General features: G+C 39.4%; 1 protein-coding gene across 15 annotated transcripts in view; it reads right to left on the bottom strand.

The window, feature by feature from the left end:
- tns1a (tensin 1a) overlaps nt 1-19,644 on the bottom strand; it is a 189,422-nt gene that overhangs the window by 92,693 nt on the left and 77,085 nt on the right. For 12 of the 15 annotated variants that reach the window (XM_072447301.1, XM_072447271.1, XM_072447309.1 and 9 more), the window contains 2 exons: nt 18,135-18,176; nt 986-1,035 (listed from right to left, as the gene is read on the bottom strand). In XM_072447301.1, coding sequence (XP_072303402.1) covers nt 986-1,035; nt 18,135-18,176 — 92 coding nt within the window. The remainder of the gene's footprint in view (nt 1-985; nt 1,036-18,134; nt 18,177-19,644) is intronic. The other 3 variants (XM_072447326.1, XM_072447333.1, XM_072447374.1) reach the window with 1 other exon arrangement.

The raw sequence follows: 19,644 nt of genomic DNA, 5'->3' as shown, positions 1-19,644 counted from the left end.
ATTTCTACGTTCTATCTATTTTTTCTTTTTCTATCTCTGAGGCCACAAATCTGGCTAAAAAGTGTTAACTGAGGCTCGGACACAGAGGACCTTGTGAGCAAGTTCAAGTGTCAATTTTACATAATTTATGTTCTTTCACTACATTTTAATTGATGTTGAGTTTCGGTCACTTTTAATCCTCAGTGATGCTCAGAATGGGTCTTTTTAATCAATATATTCATAGCCAATCCTCAGTAAATGCTTGTGGTTTGGAGTTCAGACTTTGGTGGGGATCATATTACTTTTTTTAAAATTAAAAGTCTGTATTGTTTATGAAGAGGATAAATGTTCTCAGTAAGACAATGTAAAACAAATAAATACATTCTGATCAATCAATGTGTGGGAAATAAAAGTGATTCCTTTGTTTTGTCCACTCAGCTCTATCCACAACCATTCATATTGTGTCCAGAGACTACATGAACTGTCCCTGCCCATTATGAAATGACCCACCCCATGATCCACTGTAAAAACTATGTACATGCAGTAAGATTATTGATGACACAAATTTCTGCAAAACTTGTTACCCGTTGTCCTGCTCTGACCCAGCTCATAATATGCTTCCTGATGGTGGATGCTTGAGCACTTACAGCCTGTTCTCCGACCTCACTCAGGGAGTTCATCAAACGTGCACTTGATCGAACGTAAACTCCCTCGACTGCCTCTTATATTTCTTGGACACCAAAAGATTCACAATCCTTTACACTATTGACTCAACCCCCGCTAGTGTTACGCAACCCTCTGCACCGTGGGCCAAGCAGAATCAGAAATATTGTCAAAAACGCAATGGAAAAGAGCCATTCGTAAAGTTATGCGATATTTCAAAAATAATAACTTTTTGTTCTAAGATTGGAGTGGATTTGAAATGATCAGACAGGGAATACTGAAAAGTGTACTGTTTCACGCGCTGTTATTCATAAGAGGTGTTGATATAAGCTTGTTGACTTACCGGGACTGCTTGCGTCTTATCTCCACGCTCTTGCAGGATCTCTGAGAACCCTGGAACGCACAAGAGGGTCAAGGTTAGAAGGATTTGTCGAGAAAATTAAATACTTTGCATAAAGCTGTCAAGTTTTGGATCATGGGGAAAGAAAGCAGTGTTGGATGTAGGATTCAAGGGATGATGATGATGAAAAGATGTGTACAAGATGTATTTCTATAGATCAAATATAATTTAACTTGGCACGAGGATTGTAGAAATACATGTGTTTTTATATACACTGTTCTCATTCAATACATGCAATTCACAATTAAATATTAATAAAAAAAAAACAAAATGGTTTCAGAATAGAATCTGGAACCTAAGAATCAAAATAACTAACTAATGGCCAAAACTAACTGTTTTGACCATTAATCCTATTTATTCTTGTTGCTGTTTGAAAAGTTCAAATGCCAAGAAAGCTGAAAATGCCAGAGTTCAATGAACAGTCTTGTCAGTGCAAATTCAATTCCAAATTTGCTGATAGTGTATTTGCATTTAAAACATTAGAACAAGTAATAACATGTCCAGTACATGTATACATAGTGAAAATAAGTGATGCTGTCAGGAGCAGAGTGTAATTGTGTTACAAGGTCAAACAGTAACAAACAGATGAAGCTAATCCCATCGCCCTGAGCCAGACTTGGAAGAAGAGGCGTGTGTGATCTGACAGGAACCAGATGCAGGTGGACTGCAGCCGGGGCCCAGGAGTGCTGCGCTGCTACAGCTCAAACCACATGTAAGCCATTGGTTTGTGGATGCATCTAGGAAGTCATCTAAACATAAAGCTAATAGCTGCTCAATGGGCTAATCCTCCACCTAGGTACTCCTGAATGTGATCCTGGTTCAAAGTCCCAGGTACTGCGGATGTTAAAGAAATGCCTTATACTGGCTATGGGTTGAAGCATCCTGTTATATAGCCTTTTGAGTACTATTCACCATTCAAAAGATATAAAATATATAAAATATTTAGTTTCAAATTGTTATTTGCTATAACATTGAGTCTGATTTTTCATAATTCTTAAACTCATGGACATGCCACCATAAACAAACATCAGCTGTAGGACTCATGTGTTTATGAATAGCACACACATAACCCTCATATAAACATCCTATCCCATTCATTTTAATGAGGTAGATAAATACAAACATCAGTTTTGTTGTGTGTAGGCTGCACAGACAAATGGTTGTTGTCTATATGTATGCACATTATATTTACCGAAGAGTAATTAGAGTCAGTCTCTAACGTCCAGCTCTATTTTCAAAGGTCATTGATTTATATTAGATTTGTGGCGCTTAATAAAATAAAACAAAAATGTTTTTGTCAAACTGTTGTGGCCTACTTTCTTTTTGGTGCATTACTGTCCAGCACAAAGTTAGACTAAGAACTATAAATATACATTGTAATTGTTAGCATTTCTGATATTTTCTGGCCTAATTGTAATTGCTATGTAAATAATCACACTTTTACATTTTTAAAGCTGCTACATGTGGTGATGTTTTCTAAAGAGGCTCTGGTGTTTCTCACATGTGGTCGAGTGGTTGCCATCAAAACAGCCCTGGTTTTTCATAGGCTAATGCTAACGTGCAATGTATGGGACAACAGCAGCCATTAGAACGCAGGTGCATCAAATTCAAAATAAAATAATAAAACAACACCATTTGAATGGCATACAGAAAATTATGAATTGAGAAAAGTCACCAAATGTTAAGTCATGAGTCCTCAATTTATTTATTTATTTATTAAACCAAAATTTCATTCAGATCCTGAAATGTTTTGGAAATAAGTTTATAATCATAGCTCTGCTGTCATGGCTGTTCCATCTTTCTTGACACAAGAAACAAGAGACACAGACATGCATATCATCCCTTTAAACCTTCGCTAATAATGCTATAGCTAGCTCTCAAGCCCTAACATTTCACTGTCAGAATGTTTATGCTAGCATTCAGTAATTACAGTTAAACATGAGCGATTTAAAGTCTCCATCTTGGTATTTTTAGTGTTTGTCATCATTACGCCCACATTTCCCATCAGTCCCAAACACAGCGCTTGACCCTGAACTGTGAATCATCGTTTACTTTAGCATCTCCCGTCCACATAGTTACAAGGACTATGTAAGTGGAATTAATTGGAAAAACTATGATTAAAATAAGAGACTGTTAGTGGAGGTATGTGCAATTTGCTAGGTGCGACTGCTGTGAACATCGAAAAAGAGCTTTCACAGTAAATGGCATAATGATATGTTTCGGTCCAAATGGTTCTTCAATGTCATCAAAAACATGCCTAAAACATGCCTGAAGTTGTGTTTTCTGTATGTGTTTGTATCTATGTAATCTAAACATTTGATCGGTCTTATCTCAGCCTAATGTCCTAATCCCCTTCTGCTCTGGGTAGTACTGGGCAGTCAAGAAGAGCCTTAATTAGGCCCGAGCCCCAGCAGGGCGGAGGGCCTATTGCAACTGTCTGACCAAACATGCGGGCTGTGCCCGCATGTTTGGTCAGACAGAAATAGTCAACAGAAATAGTCAAAAATTAGTAATAGTCAACAAGAAATAGAAATAGTCAACAATGAGTGAATGGGCGTAGCCCATTCACTCATTGTCGACAACAGCAGCGCGAAGCGCTGCATTCCTCCAAAAACCCTCCTGGCATCGTCGTGTACGCGAGAGTCCATGCCGCAGGCATGGGCCATGCTTGTATCTGCTCAAATCAATGGAAGTCTATGGGGAGTGGGCGGGGCATCCCGACGGAATAGGGAGTGACGAACGCGTAAGTGCTCGTAATGATGATTCCACCCCATGGCGGCATCGGGAAGGCTTAGAGCTTTCAAACGATGTATAATTTGTTGTTATAGTGGAAATGGCTATATTGTTTTTGCTAAAAATATTATTATTAGGCCCGAGCGCCACAAGCTGGCGAGAGGCCTATTAATCTCGTAAGGCCGTGCGAAGCACGGCTGCGAAAGTGCGTACGTAGTGCGCTCGAAATCGAGCGCGAAGCGCTCGCCCACTTCCAAACACTCACTAACGCACTCCTTCACTCACGCACGCCCCGTGCATACTAATTAGTAGTAGGAAAATGGAACATTACCGTTGTAAACGGGCGAAGCCTGTGCAAAAGTGCGCACTAAACGAGCACTTTACATCGCGGTCGTCATCCCCATATAAAGCACTAATTTGCGCTAAGTAGCTCACGAATACGTTCCCCATATCTTGCATGTTCCGTGCATATAAGCATGTAATGCAAAAATTTAACATTATTACTGTATAGAGGGCCAAAAACACAAAGTGGGCGGAGCCCACTCAAAATTAACGAAAGTACCCGCCAGTGACCAGGGACCCACACCATGAGGTAGGAAAGCGCGAGCGCTTTCCGAAAATGTATAGTTCATGATATTTGAAAAATGGGAAACATTGTTTTCGCATCGGAATATTATTCTTTCTTTCTTTCTTTCTTTCTTCTTCTTCTTCTCGGGACCAACCCCCCTATTTTTCACCCAGTGAACATTGACGAAAAGTCACAAAAATTAGAACACCTCTAAAAATCGTGCCTCTCTACATTCTGGTTATTTCCTTTTTCTAAAATTAAAAAAATTGGCGCGTCAGCGCCCCCAAATGTACCAAAAATGCATTGAGAGATGGGAAATGACCCAAAAAAAATCTGATCGTAGAATCATGAAATTTGGCGCAGAGGTAGATGGTGACAAGAGAAGTAAAAAATATTATTACGGCAACGCCGTCCGCCCAACCAAATGTCGGCCATATTGCTTCAAAAATGGCTAAACATGACTTCGGAGTTTTTCCAAACGTCGTACTTTTGCGAACTCCTCCCAGGGCGGTGGCCCTAAAAAGCTGAAATTTGGTGAAAATGCTACTGAGGAGTGGGACATCAAAAGTTATTCAAATTACATTGATACCTGTCACGGTCTCTGTGCGGCGAAGCCGCAAACTGTAGTAAGAATTTCAGAAATCTCCCAAATTTAACATTTCTGCCGTTTGCGCAGATAAAGTCCGAATTGCGTCAAATTAGAATCAGTTGTTAAACTCTTTGCCCTAAACCTACTTGAAGTGAAATAAATTAATTTGGAGCCACAGCGCCCCCTACAGATTTTATATGGAGGTTAAATGTTTAGTTTTGCGAAATTATATGAAATTTGACACACAACTCAATTTTAGAATCCCCATCAAAAAAGTCAATGAGACCCATGTCATAATTGTTATGGCGTTGCCGTAACGATGACCGAAACCTTCCATGTTATTCCAATGGGGAAATCGCATGTTTACACTTTAGACTTTCACAAACTCCTCTTAGGGCGTCAGCCCTATTAACCTGAAATTTGGTGAGACTCATCTTCAGGGGTGGACCATCAAAAGTTATCCACATTTTTATTCAAAGAGTCACGGTGTCTGTGCGGCAAAGCCGCACATTTTGCCAAGAATTCAAAATAAAATTGCTTTTTGATGGTAAAACAAAGGGAAGAAGATGTGACAGCGTCACAGATTCAGCAGTAGGCGTAAAAAAAAGACAATTGGGGCGCGTTAGCGCCCCTTCCTCTTGCGGCGTGGCGGCGGCGTAGCGAGGGCCGATCATTGCCGCTTGCGGCTATATTTTTTCTTGTTCTTCTGCTTTTTGAGCTCTAATTTGACCCCCTGAACATGCTCAAAAACTCACCAAAATTCAGAATCGGCGAAAAATTAGATTTTCTCTGGGCCATTTTTTTTTGCGTTAAAAAATGGCGCGACAGCGCCACCGACAAAAGTCAAAATACATTGCGCCTATGGGAGACGCCCCGAGTTCAACTTTGTCGTAGAGCTACGAAATTCGGGACACGCATTCCTCTCGTGAGGACAAAAACAAAATATTACTGTGGCCACGCCCCCAAACTTACCCTATGCCCGCCATCTTCCTTTGAAAATGAAAACACGCTGAGTTAGCCATTTTGTTCACATCAAACTTTGACGAACTCCTCCTAGGGCGTTTTGCCCACCGACTTCAAAATCGGCGTACGTCCTCTGGACAAGTGGGGCATCTAAAGTTATCCAATTTTTTGAGATACCTTTTACGGTCTGTGTGCGGCGCAGCCGCAAAGTTGGACCACTTATTTGGGGATATTGCAAATCTAAAAATTGCTCCCATTTGATCAAAACGAGTCCGATTAGGACCAAATTTGAATCAGTTGTTAAACTTTCTAGTTTTGACCAGTTTATGAAGACAAAATTGAAATGGGTGCGATAGCGCCCCCTACAGAGTGACCTTTAAATTAACATTGAAGGTCAAAAATTAGTTTTCCCAAAATGTTCTAAACTTTACCCAAAATTCTATTTTGCCGTCCCGATCAAAAAAGCCAATCAGACAAATGCCTTCATTTTTACGGCGTAGTCGTAACGATGACAGAAACATCCCATGTTATCCCTATGGGAAAACCGCAAAATCTCTCAAATTACCACATTTTTATGTTTTACACTTTAACAAACTCCTCCTAGTGCATTTTGCCCACTGACCTCAAAATCGGTGTATGTCCTCTAGACAAGTGGGGCATCTAAAGTTATCCAAATTTTAAGGATTACTTTTACGGTCTCTGTGCGACGGAGCCACAAACGTTTCCCAGAATTCTGACTATTTGGCCTTCGGAGTGGCCTATAAACAATAGAGTTTTTCCAAATGACATGATATTTTGCACAAAATTCTCATTTGCCATCCTGATCATAAAAGTATGAGAGCCAAAGTCATATTTTGTACGGCGTAACCGTAGCGATGACAGAAACATCCCATGTTATCCTTATGGGAAAATCGCAAAATCGCTCAAATCACCACATTTTTACGCTTCACACTTTAACAAACTCCTCCTAGGGCGATTGTCTGATCAAACTCATATTTGGGGAAAATTATCTATACAAGCGGGGCATCAAAAGTTATCCATATTTTGATTCTAAGTGCTACGGTCTCTGTGTGGCGGACCCGCAAATATATGTCACAAATGGGAAAACAGCGAAATCTCTAAAATGACCACATTTTTACGCTTCACACTTTTACGAACTCCTCCTAGGCCGATAGCCTGATCAAGTTCATATTTGAGGGAAATTATCTACACAAGTGGGGCATCAAAAGTTATCCATCTTTTGATTCTAAGTGCTACGGTCTCTGTGCGGTGGAGCCGCAAATATACTGTCACAAATGGGAAAAACACCAAATCCTTCAAATGTTCACATTTACGCTTCACACTTTAACGAACTCCTCCTAGGGCAATAGCCAGATCAAGCTCATATTTGGGGAAAATCATCTACACAAGGGGGGCATCAAAAGCTATCCATATTTTGATTCTAAGTGCTACGGTCTCTGTGCGGCGGAGCCACAAATATATGTCACAAATGGGAAAACCGCAAAATCTCTAAAATTACCATTTTTATGCTTCACACTTTAACAGACTCCTCCTAGGGCGATTGCCCGATCAAGTTCATATGTGGGGAGGATCATCTACACAAGTGGGGCATCAAAAGTTATCCATCTTTTGATTCTAAGTGCTACGGTCTCTGTGCGGTGGAGCAGCAAATATACTGTCACAAATGGGAAAAACGCCAAATCCTTGAATTGTTCACATTTACGCTTCACACTTTAACGAACTCCTCCTAGGGCGATTGCCCGATCAAACTCATATTTGGGGAAAATCATCTACACAAGCGGGGCATCAAAAGTTCTCCATATTTATATTCTAAGTGCTACAGTCTCTGTGTGGCGGACCCGCAAATATGTCACAAATGGGAAAACAGCAAAATCTCTAAAATGACCACATTTTTACGCTTCACACTTTAACGAACTCCTCCTAGGATGAATACCCGATCAAGTTCATATTTGGGGAAAATCATCTACACAAGCGGGGCATCAAAAGTTATCCATATTTTTATTCCAAGTGTCACGGTCTCGACCGACATTTGTGTTCATTTGCACTGGTTAAGCACAGCATTGTACATGTACAATGTGTCGCTGTCTTAGTTCTTAGACTCTGTAAAATGGAGAGTGCAGAGTCGGAAGGCCGGCGGCCCGCGAGGGCCGTTGGATGCCGCTTGCGGCTTTAATATTCTTTCTTTCTTCTTCTTCTTCTCGGGACCAACCCCCCTATTTTTCACCCATTTTTTGACGAAAAGTCACAAAAATTAGCACACCTCTAAAAATCGTGCCTCTCTACATTCTGGCTATTTCCTTTTTCTAAAATTAAAAAAAAATTCCGCGTCAGCGCCTCCAAATGTACCAAAATTGCATTGAGAGATGGGAAATGACCCAAAAAAAATCTGATCGTAGAATCATGAAATTTGGCGCAGAGGTAGATGGTGACAAGAGAAGTAAAAAATATTATTACGGCAACGCCGTCCGCCCAACCAAATGTCGGCCATATTGCTTCAAAAATGGCTAAACATGACTTCGGAGTTTTTCCAAACGTCGTACTTTTACGAACTCCTCCCAGGGCGGTGGCCCTAAAAAGCTGAAATTTGGTGAAAATGCTACTGAGGAGTGGGACATCAAAAGTTATCCAAATTACATTGATACCTCTCACGGTCTCTCCCAAATTTAACATTTCTGCTGTTTGCGCAGATAAAGTCCGAATTGCGTCAAATTAGAATCAGTTGTTAAACTCTTTGCCCTAAACCTACTTGAAGTGAAATAAATTAATTTGGAGCCACAGCGCCCCCTACAGATTTTATATGGAGGTTAAATATTTAGTTTTGCGAAATTATATGAAATTTGACACACAACTCAATTTTGGCATCCCCATCAAAAAAGTCAATGAGACCCATGTCATAATCGTTACCTTCCATGTTATTCCAATGGGGAAATCGCCAGAACATGTTTACACTTTAGACTTTCACGAACTCCTCCCAGGGCGTTAGACATATTAACCTGAAATTTGGTGAGACTCATCTTCAGGGGTGGACCATCAAAAGTTATCCACATTTTTATTCTAAGAGTCACGGTGTCTGTGCGGCCATTTTGCCAAGAATTCAAGATAAAATTGCTTTTTGATGGTAAAACAAAGGGGAGAAGATGTGACAGCGTCACAGATTCAGCAGTAGATGTAATAAAAGGACAATTGGGGCGCGTTAGCGCCCCCTCCTCGTGCGGCGTGGCGGCGGTGTGGCGAGGGCCGATCATTGCCACTTGCGGCTATATTTGTTGTTGTTATTGTTGTTGTTGTTATTGTTGATGTTGTTGTTGTGGTTATTGTTGTTGTTATTGTTGATGTTGTTATTGTTGTTGTTGTTGCTGTTGCTGTTATTGTTGTTGTTGTCTCTCTGTTCTCCTATGACCTTGTTGTCTTTTGTGTTCCTCGGTCAGGCTCCGCCCCTGAGGAGAACCCCTGCTTCACTGGACGACACGGCTGTGACATAAACGCTGTGTGTCGCCCCCTGGAGGACGGAGGCTTCACCTGCGAGTGCATCTCAGGCTTCAGCGGAGACGGACACTACTGCCAATGTACTGCAATACTCTAGTTCAGTCTGTTCTCAGTGAAAATGATGATGAAATTATTGGTACTATTTTTCATATCTGTCATTTTTATAGTTTTTTTAACTATTAATTAAACACATGTTATGCCTTCTATGCAATAGCTGGGATAGCTTATTATGCAGTACAAATAACCAACAGACAAGCCAAAGGGTCTTTTACTTACATCTAGTTTTTAACTCCTATTTAGTGCTTATACCTTTTAAACTTCTTTAAAGCTTTTACAGTTATATTTCAATTTCAAACACTTAAAAACTGTTGCTGTAGTCTACTCCTTTCTAATCTTTTACCTGCAATTTTTCACAACATTCTCTTCAGAACACAAATATATAATTAACAATAACGATGTAATTCACAGCTGACACAACATAAACTGATTGTATGAGCAGCTGTATTATAAACCTGCAGGTGTAATCAAACTGCAAGTTACAAATCAAAGGGAAATCTCCAAGCTTGTCCTAGCACCAGGATCGTCTGCATAGAACATGCTTTGATTGTTGTAGGTTTTTTACCCAGCATGCTATGCATGTTCTTTACAGCTAAACAACTTGATTGTATGAGAAAATTGAAACCAAGAGCTCCAACAGCCAGAATCTTCTGGGTAAGAAGTCTCTTGTGCTTGTGTTTGAATCCTCGGATTAATGGTGCAAGACCACACATTGTAATTGTCACTATGGATTCAGCCAATACACCATATCTAGTATATTCTGCTACACAAAATGTTAATGTTTTCATTTAATTTCATATCGTTTTTGATTTAGTAAAATGTAACATGTTCTATGAGTCCCTAAACCCTGCAACGAGCTGGCCCCTGTCCAGGGTGTACCCCGCCTAAGGCTCTAAGTCACTGGGATAGGCTCCAGTCACCTGTGACCCCGAACGGGAACAAGCAGTAGTAAATGAAAAAAAAAAAAAAAAAGATAATTCTAAGCCTATACCAAACATTGACAAAACTCAAACTACAGTAGGATTATTGGACATTAGATAGAACCTAACCATGACTTGACATGAGTTTAAACAATGAACAACTAACCCAGGTCTGAATCAGAACTGCTCCAAAGTCCACCACAAATGCAGGAATAAATCCATTATGAAGTAAGGACAAAATCAAGAGTAAGTGGTCTGGACTTTGAGTACTTGGAAGACTCACGAAGACTACCAGAAGTTTGTGTACCACTAATACACAATTATAACATGAAAAATGCTTTGTTGTGTACAAAGAAGAAGCTGTACTGGATCGCGCGGTGGTATTTGGAATAAAATGTCCTCTTGCTAATGGCAGATCGGCACAAATCCTGATTCAAACCAGTGCCCTGCTGTTTATTTTTGAACATGATGAAGATGAAAAGTGACAAACTGCAGGATTATACAACATATGAATGCTTCCAGAGTAGTCCAGATTTTGCTCCCATTACACCTACTGCTACCAGACCTACTACAGTACTTCCAGTAATGCTACCAGACCTACTACAATACTTCCAGTAATGCTACCAGACCAACTACAGTACTTCTAGTAATGCTACCAGACCTACTACAGTACTTCCAGTAATGCTACCAGACCAACTACAGTACTTCTAGTAATGCTACCAGACCAACTACAGTACTTCTAGTAATGCTACCAGACCAACTACAGTACCTCCAGTAATGCTACCAGACCTACTACAGTACTTCTAGTAATGCTACCAGACCAACTACAGTACTTCCAGTAATGCTACCAGACCAACTACAGTACTTCCAGTAATGCTACCAGACCAACTACAGTACTTCCAGTAATGCTACCAGACCTACTACAGTACTTCTAGTAATGCTACCAGACCTACTACAGTACTTCTAGTAATGCTACCAGACCAACGACAGTACTTCTAGTAATGCTACCAGACCAACTACAGTACTTCTAGTAATGCTACCAGACCAACTACAGTACTTCTAGTAATGCTACCAGACCTACTACAGTACTTCTAGTAATGCTACCAGACCAACGACAGTACTTCTAGTAATGCTACCAGACCAACGACAGAACTTCTAGTAATGCTACCAGACCTACTACAGTACTTCCAGTAATGCTACCAGACCAACGACAGTACTTCCAGTAATGCTACCAGACCAACGACAGTACTTCTAGTAATGCTATCAGACCAACGACAGTACTTCCGGTAATGCTACCAGACCAACTACAGTACTTCTAGTAATGCTACCAGACCTACTACAGTACTTCTAGTAATGCTACCAGACCTACTACACTACTTCTAGTAATGCTACCAGACCAACTACAGTACTTCTAGTAATGCTACCAGACCAACTACAGTACTTCTAGTAATGCTACCAGACCTACTACAGTACTTCTAGTAATGCTACCAGACCAACTACAGTACTTCTAGTAATGCTACCAGACCAACTACAGTACTTCTAGTAATGCTACCAGACCAACTACAGTACTTCTAGTAATGCTACCAGACCTACTACAGTACTTCTAGTAATGCTACCAGACCAACTACAGTACTTCTAGTAATGCTACCAGACCAACTACAGTACTTCCAGTAATGCTACCAAACCAACTACAGTATTTCCAGTAATGCTACCAGACCAACGACAGTACTTCTAGTAATGCTACCAGACCTACTACACTACTTCTAGTAATGCTACCAGACCAACTACAGTACTTCCAGTAATGCTACCAGACCTACTACAGTACTTCTAGTAATGCTACCAGACCAACTACAGTACTTCCAGTAATGCTACCAGACCTACTACAGTACTTCTAGTAATGCTACTAGACCTACTACAGTACTTCTAGTAATGCTACCAGACCAACTACAGTACTTCTAGTAATGCTACCAGACCAACTACAGTACTTTCAGTAATGCTACCAGACCAACGACAGTACTTCCAGTAATGCTACTAGACCTACTACAGTACTTCTAGTAATGCTACCAGACCAACTACAGTACTTCCAGTAATGCTACCAGACCAACTACAGTACTTCCAGTAATGCTACCAGACCAACTACAGTACTTCCAGTAATGCTACCAGGCCTACTTCAGTACTTCTAGTAATGCTACTTCTACCAGGCCTCCTACTACTCCTACTCCTACTACTATGACTAATTGTACTGTTACTACTAAAACAACTACTTTAACAGCAACTACTGCTACCTGGGTTTGTCCAGGCTCATATTTGTCTGTTGTGTGTGTAGTGTGTGCTTTTAACATGGTCAGTATTGTCCATGTATTTATCTTAAGTATTGTATCTCACTGAGTACTTATGTCATGTGTATGGACTGGAGTGTTTTGTGCCTGTTTCATGTCCTGTTTTCTGTCTCCATCAACCGCCCATAATCATCATCATCACCACCATTATTATTATTTTAAAGGCCACCAATAATGATTCATAATTTCATGACTGAAGGTCCATCGATCAAACCTAGTGCCAATACAGCCACTGGCCTATTTGTACGTGCAATTATATCTAAGCATTGTCTATCATTTCTGGCCAAACCAAGACAGTGTGATTTAGCCCAGACTTGTGCTTTGACATGTTTTTTAGGAAAACACGAACTCTCCGGGACGCCCACCCCTTCTCGTCCTCAGTTTTCATCTCTGTGAGTCAAACCTCTCTAAACCAACACGCATTATCTCCAGAATGTCTGGACGAGCTGGAGATGTTAGCGTGAATCACCTCAGCTGCTCATGTACACAGTCTACTGTAACTGGCCTTTATGCATTAAGGATAAGGAAGCACAGGGAAACTCAATATTTGATACGCAACACCCGATAAATGACACTCACTGACTATCGCACAATATGATGATATTCGCAGTAAATCAGAACAACTGACTCATGCAGCTACAATAGTAATAGTGTGGACTGAATGAATAGTTCACTACAAGGCGCTTTGGGTGTCATGAAAGGCACTATATAAATCCAATGATTAATTAATGAATTGATACTCCGCCACCTGTTTGCCCTCCATTTAGATGTTATTGATTTGCCTGGAATGTTTCACAGTATGGCATTAAACGTGTCTATCTCATTGAAGACAGACAAGTTACAGATGGAGACGCAAACCCTTTCACCGTAAGACATATTGTATTTTGTTATTATTAATCAATAGGAAAGCAATATCAGCTCCATGGAAACAAGCAGGTTGAGTACCCTCCACCAGAAAAGTTACACAGTGCACCTTTAAAATGAACATATTTAGAGAAATCTGGCTCTGTCTCATTCTTTTTATTCAACGTAATCTCATCTCTCTTTATTTTGCAGGTTTGTTCTGGGAATCTCACTGTCCTTGCCCGCACCCTTCACGCTTTAGTGAAGTCGAGCTATACAGAGCGCCTTGGCACCCGCTTTTGGCACAAAGAGGAGCAGATCTGCAGTGTACCCGTCCTAACAGATGTCGGAGCAGATTTTGCGTTTTGGAAGGTAGGTACACAATATTTTGAACTGGCACAGTGCTGGCAGGAGGGTTTGGTAAAGTAACCGAGAACACCTGTTTGGGCTGAGGGAGGAATGTGCCTGCAGAGGAACATTGGCCAGGTCAGACTAAAGCTTAGGACGAGCTTTCGGAGTGGGAAAAACAAAAACAAGGTGTAACGGGACAGTTTGTTTACTTGGCCAGCAGAAGGGGAAGCAGAGATTGGCTGGGTTATGTGTTAAGCAGTGCTGCCACCCACTGATGCCTGCTGGAACACAATGGGCCTATGTAATGGGCTATTCAAATGCACTCAATGACAAATTAAACGGGGGGAAAAAGATAACAATTTTACGCTTCGAGTGGTCTTGGTAGATAAAACTGCTAATTAGGTTTGACCAGAAAAACAAACAAACCATACAGAGGTCAAATGAAATGTATTTATTAATTTAAAATACACATATTATTCAGTATTTGTATAGTTATTGTCTTTTAAATATGTCCTTTACTTTGGCATCTCATGTTTTAGAACTTTAAAAGAGGGCAGTTTACTTTGTAAACAAGATGAATGAAACAACTAAGAATGAAGTTAATATAACTCCAGGTATATATTTTTGATGGGTGAACAGTGATATACCAAGAAGGTCTACTTAGCATACTACTTATTTTTGTGTTTGTCCTTTTCCTCTGTATCTACCTGCGTTGCAACAATGAAATTTCCCCATGTGTGGACAATAAAGGAATATCTTACCTTATAATATGACGGAACATGACATGTTGGTGCAAATTCTAAGCCGGATGGATCCATGGTTTTCTGTTGTTCATGCCAAATTCTGAGCCTACAGTCTAAAGCTGGCCAATCCAATTTAAGTAACTAGGTTCATTGTATTTTTTTTACTTTGATAATGATTGTACATAGTGCTTTTGGCTGTTGTTGTTTTTTAATCAGTGGGGGAAAGGGTCAGACTACAGCTACAAAACTAGCCAAAACAAAGATGAGGCTTTTGTTTTCTCATCCTGCTAATTACAGCACAGTGAAAACATTTTGGACTCGCAGTGTGAGTTAACTCCAATCTAAATGAATAGTCTAATAAAGCACCTATCTACTGCTTGTCACAGATGAGCACATTATTGTACTGCTAGCATGTGGAGACAGAAAACAGAACTGTACCTACTACCGGTAAATCAAAGTTTCTCAAACATGTGTGCCTTTTATTATGTCAGAGTAAATCCAGATTTTGTTTTAAGTCCAATCCAAGTTTAGTCCCAAAATATGGAGTATCACAGAACAATAAAACACGCCAAAATAATGTAATTAAAAAGGAAAATGTTGTAGCTGTTGCATTGTTAAATATGTAAATAAAAGTGAATACCTAATAACAAGAATACTCCTTGTGGCAGATGTAATGACCTGGAATCTTATGAACCGAATTATTGTCACCTCCACTTAAAATATGAAATGCAGCCTAAATATAGACAAAATAAAATCAACTTCAATCTAGGGGGTAGCAGTATAGCTTTAATGATAGTGGTCGGAGTTACAAACTTAAATATCTGCTGTGTCCATTTTAAAGGACAAATATGATGCATTATTTGTAATGTTATTAGCATTGAAACATGCTCTGAAGAACATTTGGTTTGGCATCTCATGTTTTAGAACTTAAACATATTCTTTTTTTTAATAACAAACAAAATTAGATTTGGATCTCTGCTGTTTTCTAACAGAGTTTTGGCAGAGGGAATACACAGTTTAAGATAAACATTTTAATGAATTTCAAGCTGGCCTCTCACGTCCGGGTCGCAGCGCGCAGCTGTACTGATCGTGAATGGACAGGGGAAATTTACAGAACGAGTCTGGCGATGATTTATGGACTTATGGACAGCAGAGAGTATTCTCAGAGCTATGTCACAAATCAAGAAAATTTCAGTTCTCGAGGAGATTCAGAACAGAGTGTTTTTGATGGTCGGAAGGGACAGGATCAAACTAGTGTGAGTGAAGCTAAACGCTACTCAAGGTAGGTTTTTGATGCGGGAACAACGTTAGAACACGGTTAAAAACCCCAAAAAGTTGTTATTTTGTTATTCAACGTACAAAAAACAAAACTTTTAAGACCCTTTTAACCTGTTACCACCCACCTATTTTCGCCCTGTGCACAATGGTTGGACATACCCAAATGGCATTGCTTATTAAAAGAGGATCTTATGTTCCACATGCAAGTGTGATGCATCATTAGAAAGCTTAGGCCTTCTAGTTTCTGCAGATGTGCACATGACACACTGTCAGGGCTTCAGAACTTACACTACAGAGGCCCAAACATAAACAAAACATCCTTTTTTAGTCTCGCCTGAATATTGTTAATTTGTAATGGTCCTGAGCATGACATACTTCATTGTGTGCATATGCTGTTCACTGTACATGATGTTTATCTTGTTGACAACAACTGTGTAAATTTTCAGATCTCTAGGAACAGGCATTTTGGTGCTGTTGACCTTTTTGTATCAAAAAGTATATTCGGAACAAGTGATCCAAATATGTGCCAACTGTGCCAAACTGTTTTATTACAATTTTAGCTCCTCTATGATCATAAAACATACATTTTGATGTTTTGTAGGCCACTAATAGCAATTATAACTGCTAAAAAAAAAATGTGAAAATGTGTAAATATGAGTTTACCCATGAATTTCCCATATAGAGGTTAAAAAAAAAAAAATTATAGTATTTTTATTTTATTTTTGTATTGGTATAATAATACATATATCTAACAAAATGCACGTCCAAAAGGCTAATAAACTCAGAAAACGTTATGCGCAAAATCCTGCCGAGAAATCTGGCTCTTTACAGCCTTCCCTGAGCCTTAAGCACGAGAATACAGGACATTCTGTGTCAATCAGCCCCATTGTCCCGCCTCTCTTTGTAAAGCTATTTTCATTGGCTTGAATAATCTGTCAATCAATCTGAGCTACGTCATTCGCACGCGGCGCTATTTAGATGTAAACAGACTAATCCATGTGCGTCGCAAGCGGCGCATTTTTTTTGCGGAGGCTGTAGCAAACAAACCCGTGGACAGAAAAAATCGTGGATGGTCTCATTCTGTAGGAAACAGTCTGAAGAAAAGAAGGATATCCAACATTATTTTATAGGTCAAACAGGTCATTTGTTATGGACGGAGAAATTAGCCGGACAAGCGCATTCTCGTCCGGCGAGAAACGAAGAAAAGTTTGTTTACTTGACAATATCTCGAAATCAGATAACTTCAGGAAAAATACAAGTGGATATTGTTTTTCAATGATTCCTTACGGACAGACTGCGCACAAGGATGTACAGAATTAAAGCCGTTTCGTCCGTCATAAACAGCAAACAGGTAGGACATGCGTTTGTAAAAGTTGAGACTTTCTCACAAACTATTGGCAATTGCTTCTTGGGGCATATTATTATAAAATAAGCTTTAAAATGATGTATGGCTTGCTGGTATTGACCACGGAAATTAAAGTGATGATGTAAGAGAATATTTGAGATATAGAAAATGTTCGCCGGCGGACAGGTGGGTGGTAACAGGTTATGTGTTGTATCAGGACACGTATCGTGAACCCTGTATAGGGCTCCATTGTACATTGTTTGACTTCAGGGATCAGATTTTTTTAACACACTAAGGAGTTTTCATGGAAATAAAACTACACTTAGGATTAAAAAACACAACACATAATTGTATGATATTGTATTCATATTTTTTACAAAAATTAAATCTATGAACTTTTCTTGCCTTTTAAAATCTTACTATTGGTATTAGAAAACATCAGTAGCAGGCTAAAGCAGTCAACTATTGGAAATCGGTATCGGTTTAAATCAATAAATCAATAAATCAATAAATTAATAAATCAATAAATCAATAAATCAATATTGGATCATCCCTAATTGTACTTTTTTGTCTTTTTTTTGTCATTTCGATTGTCTTGTCTTGTGAAGTCAAGTTGAGTCACAACACAAATTTGCTTATTATATCGACACACACAAAAGACAATTACAACGCAGCCAAACATACATATTAACATATCGCAGTCATGACGCAGCAAAACACAACCAGTTCAACATTTGAAAGTAGGGCCCAGATAAGTAGAAAGATAGAGTCCATGGATATTATTATGTCATAAGAATATCCAGTGTAAATGAATGAGCAGCTGTTAAAGCATGTGTAGTAGAGCAGCAGTACTTACCGGAGTATCTACATGCTTTAAAGGCAGCTGCGGAGTGGGAGGCTGGAGAGAGAAAGAGGAAGAGCCAGACAGAGCACCGGGTTAGTCATTGTTTCTGTCACACCACCGGAGGAAGAAACAACACCAGAGAGAAGGGTCAGGAGAGCAGAGGGACAGCACAGAACCAGGTATACAGTATGTGGGTTTATTTAGGGGCGGGCCATATTAACAAAATGTCTCCCAGTAATGATATCCAGATGATATTATGTTAGAGATGTGTTAAATCGTGTCTTTTAGGGTGCATTCACACAACCACCATAGCAAAGTTGGGATTGAAGTGGGACTAAACCAGGAAGTAAACCTTAACTAGAACAGGACTAAACATCTACATCAAGACCAAACTAGGTAAAGTGTGAACGCAGCCTAAATGTATTAGATAAGGTTTAAGTATCAGATAAATGTGAAACTACCATAAAATGACCCACAAAATGAAGGAATATCATTTTAAACTCAACTCTTCTTTCCTTTATTTTACTATATAATCCATATGCATGAAAACCATATTCAAGATAGTATTCATTTTTGATATATTGCCCACCTCTTGTCGTAAATATGCAAATCATAAAATAATAATGATAATTTTGATATATTTTTTTGTAATCCTAATATTATTGTCACGTCACCAGCGCCTTACTAGTTTTCAGAAGACTTATTTCCATAAATTGTTCATAAGTGGAGTTCTACATTAGCAGTAATTATTGTATTGTTTTATTGCATATCACATATGATGGGCCATTTTTCTGACTGAGGGCAAAATTGTAAGAACAGAAAAACTGTTTTCAATATCCACTAGCAATTTACAAAAGCAAAAAAACAAAAAAAACAACTTTTACTTTTCAATAAATTACATTTGAAAGAAGAGAAGGAAGTCATAAAGAATAAATGTATTAGCTAAAAGAATGGAGTTTAGGGAATAAGGTGCCTGCAGTCAAGAGGAAGGGCACACAGAGAAGCTATAAGTTAGGACTGGTGTCTTTAAAAGTAGAATGAGTAAACAGCGGAGAGGAAGAGAGGAGCAGTAAAAGGGTGTGACAGTGATGCATGTGGAGGAGCATCTCTTTAAACACTCAGGGGACTGTTTATGAGCCCAGTCCAGAGCAGAGAGAGGGGCTGCAACCAAGGAATGTGCCCTATATTTGGTCATTTCTCTGATGCTGGAGCCACAAAACAGTCTGAATTGTAAAGATTATAAACTGGTTCGTAGCAATTACCTGCCATCTCACAATACGATTCTTCAATTTGATGGGAAAATAACTTTTTAATAATTGTAACCCAGACTGATTAGAAACTTGACTTATTAATCAGATTAACATTTGCAAAATGCTATCAAAATAAAATAAGAAAAAAATATTGTTTCCAGTAGAAACAGGACACAGGAGAATTGCTATTAGAAAAAAGAAAACTGAATTCTAAAGGTGGGCTCAATGTTTGATTGATCTGATGTGAACTCTGGTGCTCCTCCTGGAAAAGT

This window comes from Eucyclogobius newberryi, unplaced genomic scaffold, assembly GCF_026437365.1.
Source record: "Eucyclogobius newberryi isolate DKJ021-1_F unplaced genomic scaffold, fEucNew1.0.hap1 SCAF_1, whole genome shotgun sequence".
NCBI lineage: Eukaryota > Metazoa > Chordata > Actinopteri > Gobiiformes > Gobiidae > Eucyclogobius > Eucyclogobius newberryi.
Note: the sequence above shows the minus strand (reverse complement) of the source record. Positions and strands in the feature narration are given on the sequence as shown.